At 40.1% G+C, this 3,059-nt stretch overlaps 1 protein-coding gene across 1 annotated transcript; it reads right to left on the bottom strand.

Moving 5' to 3' along the window:
• Positions 1–703: 703 nt before the first annotated feature.
• LOC149264719 (putative disease resistance protein At4g27220) lies at positions 704–2,609 on the bottom strand. The gene is made up of 2 exons (XM_089400543.1): positions 863–2,609; positions 704–729 (listed from the first exon to the last, which is right to left on the bottom strand). The coding sequence occupies exons 1-2, from the start codon at positions 2,607–2,609 to the stop codon at positions 704–706; spliced, it is 1,773 nt and encodes a 590-aa protein (XP_089256669.1).
• Between the last annotated feature and the right edge of the window lie 450 nt (positions 2,610–3,059).

Genomic DNA, 3,059 nt, shown 5'->3' with positions numbered 1-3,059 from the left:
AACACTAATTAATTAGATTCTCACATTGTTGAAAACATGTAGAATATCACTAGTGGTGCTTAAGCACAAAATATTTCCCTCCAAAAAACCATTTTTCAATGCCTCAATTTGACTCAAAATTCTTTTTGACTCCTTTTCTTCAAAGTGGGCCTTGCCACTAAAATTGCTCTTGTAAGTTGATTTCCTTGATTTTTCCACTGTAAAAGTGTCAAGATAGATAACAAAAATATAATTATCTAATATGGATTAATCATAACCCATATCTATAAATATCTTGGAGGAATATATAAAATTCACTCCACCAAAATTCACCATATCTAGAGTTATTTACTTGCCAATATCTTTTTACAAGCTCCTTTGTAGTGATTGTAGACATAGTTACCAACTCCATATTCTGTCTTCCTCTTTTACTTTTTCAAGATTCCCTAATACCATTGAGCAACCATACACTCTTATTTTTTTAAGCCTTCTAAGACTAAAATATTTTTCTGGCAACAATTTTATAGCTTCACACAACATCATGGTGAATATTTTTAGCATAGGCATTACAGATTCTTCTATTGCTGGCAATTCCTCTAATTCATCTAATTCAACCAATGAAAATGCTTCCAACCTAGGAAATGCCCCCTTCTCACCAAATTCTTTAGAAAACCTCTTTAACCTAGGGCACTTTATAACATCTAGCTTTTTTAGATTTTTGAGATTATGCAAATATGAGAGCTCTTCCAACTGATCACAATACCATAATTTAAGATGGTTTAAATCTGAAGTTGGCAAAACTTGCTTTCCATTTTGACTATGTTAGAGCTCTGCAAGAAAAATATTTTCAACCTTGACATGTTAACAATGTCTTTAGGTAAACCTGCCACCATTGTGAGATTCAATTCCAGTATTTCCATTTGAGTCATCCTCCCAAATGTCCCCTCGCTAATTGTTTCTCCATTGTTTCCTAGGCGTAACTTTCGTAGGCCTGTTAAATTCCCCAGATCATGAATGCAAGCCTGCTTTTGACCCTTGTGGCGTTCAGGTTTCGTCCATACAATACTGGTAATATAAAGGTATTGCAAAGAAGTGAGCCCTGAGATGCTGCATGGTAGACATTGCAAATCCTTACATTTGGCAAGGCTTAAATAAGTTAGGGATCTCAACCTGTGAATGCCAGATGGTAATTCCGTAATTGCAGACTGAAAAAGATCCAGAACTTGGAGAGTTGCAAGATTTGTAATTGCTGCAGGTAACTTTTTGATCGGCACACCCACTAATCTTAAGCAGACAAGTTGTTTCAAACACCCCACACTCTCTGGCAATGATTGGATGGATGTCGCACTCAAATCCAGAACCTTGAGAGAGATCATACTGTGAATCATCCTTGTTGGAATTTCTCTCAGATCTCTGTTTCCATTCAACAGCAACGTGTAGATTCCTGGAGCTCTGAATGAGTTGGGAAGCAAAGCCAACTGGTTGCGATTCAACAAAATGCGAGTGCGTCCTAAACATTCATTTTCATCCAGCCTTGTCAAACGCTTGCCTACGCCACAGTGGAAGCTTTCTTCCTGTTCAGCAATTTGTATGGCCAACCCACGCATAATGTCGTGCATCCTGAAATACAGTACTCGCCCATCAATATCCCTCACAGTGGGTTCAATCAAGCAACGATCGGCTAAAATATTGACATATATTTTCCCGATCTCGAATGGGTCGTGATCAGCTTCATCTTGCAGAAACCCTTCTCCGATCCACAACCAAGTCAGGCCCTCTGCATAAATGATTTGGTCTTCTGGAAAGGCAGCAGCTAAGTAAAGAAAGCATAATTGCAGATTGACATTGTAATTGCCTAGCGCATCATAACTCAACCTTAGGCAATCGTAGATAGCTTGATGGTTTTTGTTGTTGGGGTTTGACAGCCTCTGGACTGCCAAGTCCCACTCTTGTGCATCAATAATGCCTGCCATTGCCCTCCCCACTGCTTTGATTGCCAGGGGAAGCCCTCCACACTTTGCACACACAACCTTCGCTCTTCCTTCCTCGATGTTTGTTGGCAGATTTCCATTATGGTATGGAAAAACATGATAAGTAAATAACTTCCAACTATCATGTTCCATCAAATCTGCCATTGTTATCAATGTGGAAGAATCTGCAGTAACTCCCATCTCTCTTAGTACTCTGTGATTTCTTGAGCTCACAACAACTTTGGAATTGGAGTGCTCTGTTAGCCGAAGTAGACCCAATTCCTCTAGCAATTTGGAGCCCTCCTCCCACACATCATCTAGGAACAAGATAAACCTTTTGCCCTGCATACTCTCATATAACCATATTTTTAAGGCCTCTTGATTCATATTTTTTTCATCTGAAGCTGCTATTTGTGAAAAGAGTTGATTCCTGAGACTTGTAAAAGATGGAGACTGAGTAACAGTGAGCCAAAGCAATAATCCATCGCAAAAGAAATCCCTCACCTTCTTGCTATTGAACACAGTCTTGAGGAGGAGAGTTTTGCCGGAACCACCTTTGCCGAGCACGCCAATGCGCGAAAACGGAGAGTAGGCCTCTGCCTCGATCACTAACTTCTCTAGTGTCATAAAAGCATTTTTTTGCCCCACTATTGATGCCATGATCATGAAGAAACCCCTTGAAGCATCAGTTGGGTTGTGGTTAAAGAAGCAGTGACCAAAGCCGAAGAAGTACACTGCTCTTCGATTCCTGCAAATCTCAGTTGGAACTCCTGAGTTTGGGCCAAGCTAATCAGAGGAACCAATTGGAGATGACGTGTGATATCTGAAATCAAACGAGTAATCCTTCTACTCATTTTATAACGAGAAATCACATCGTACCTGGGTATTGTGCGTGCGCATTGATGCGACATTGCTGATGCTTCTCGGAGAAGCGTATCCAATTTCTTGAGCCATACATTAACAGCTGAAGTTCCCAACTTATTGGGGAATTTTTTCGTATTCAAATCCAGCCGGTGGTGCTGGATCTCCTTCATAATCGGCTCAATTCTCCTTATAAGATCTTTCAGATTTGACAATTCTTTCCTGCAACGGAGGGCAATGTTAATGTGT

The sequence above is a fragment of the Pinus tabuliformis genome, chromosome 6 (genome assembly GCF_031772625.1).
Source record: "Pinus tabuliformis cultivar Carrire ecotype Pingquan chromosome 6, CPIR1, whole genome shotgun sequence".
NCBI classification, from domain to species: domain Eukaryota; kingdom Viridiplantae; phylum Streptophyta; class Pinopsida; order Pinales; family Pinaceae; genus Pinus; species Pinus tabuliformis.
Note: the sequence above shows the minus strand (reverse complement) of the source record. Positions and strands in the feature narration are given on the sequence as shown.

What these genes read in the sequence shown, in the direction of transcription:
- LOC149264719 (XM_089400543.1), bottom strand. Translation starts at nt 2,609, where the DNA reads ATGGCATCAATAGTGGGGCAAAAAAATGCTTTTATGACACTAGAGAAG. An exon ending in GAATCTCACAATGGTGGCAG is followed by an intron (nt 730 to 862) that starts GTTTACCTAAAG and finishes TATTGTGATCAG; the next exon opens with TTGGAAGAGCTCTCATATTT.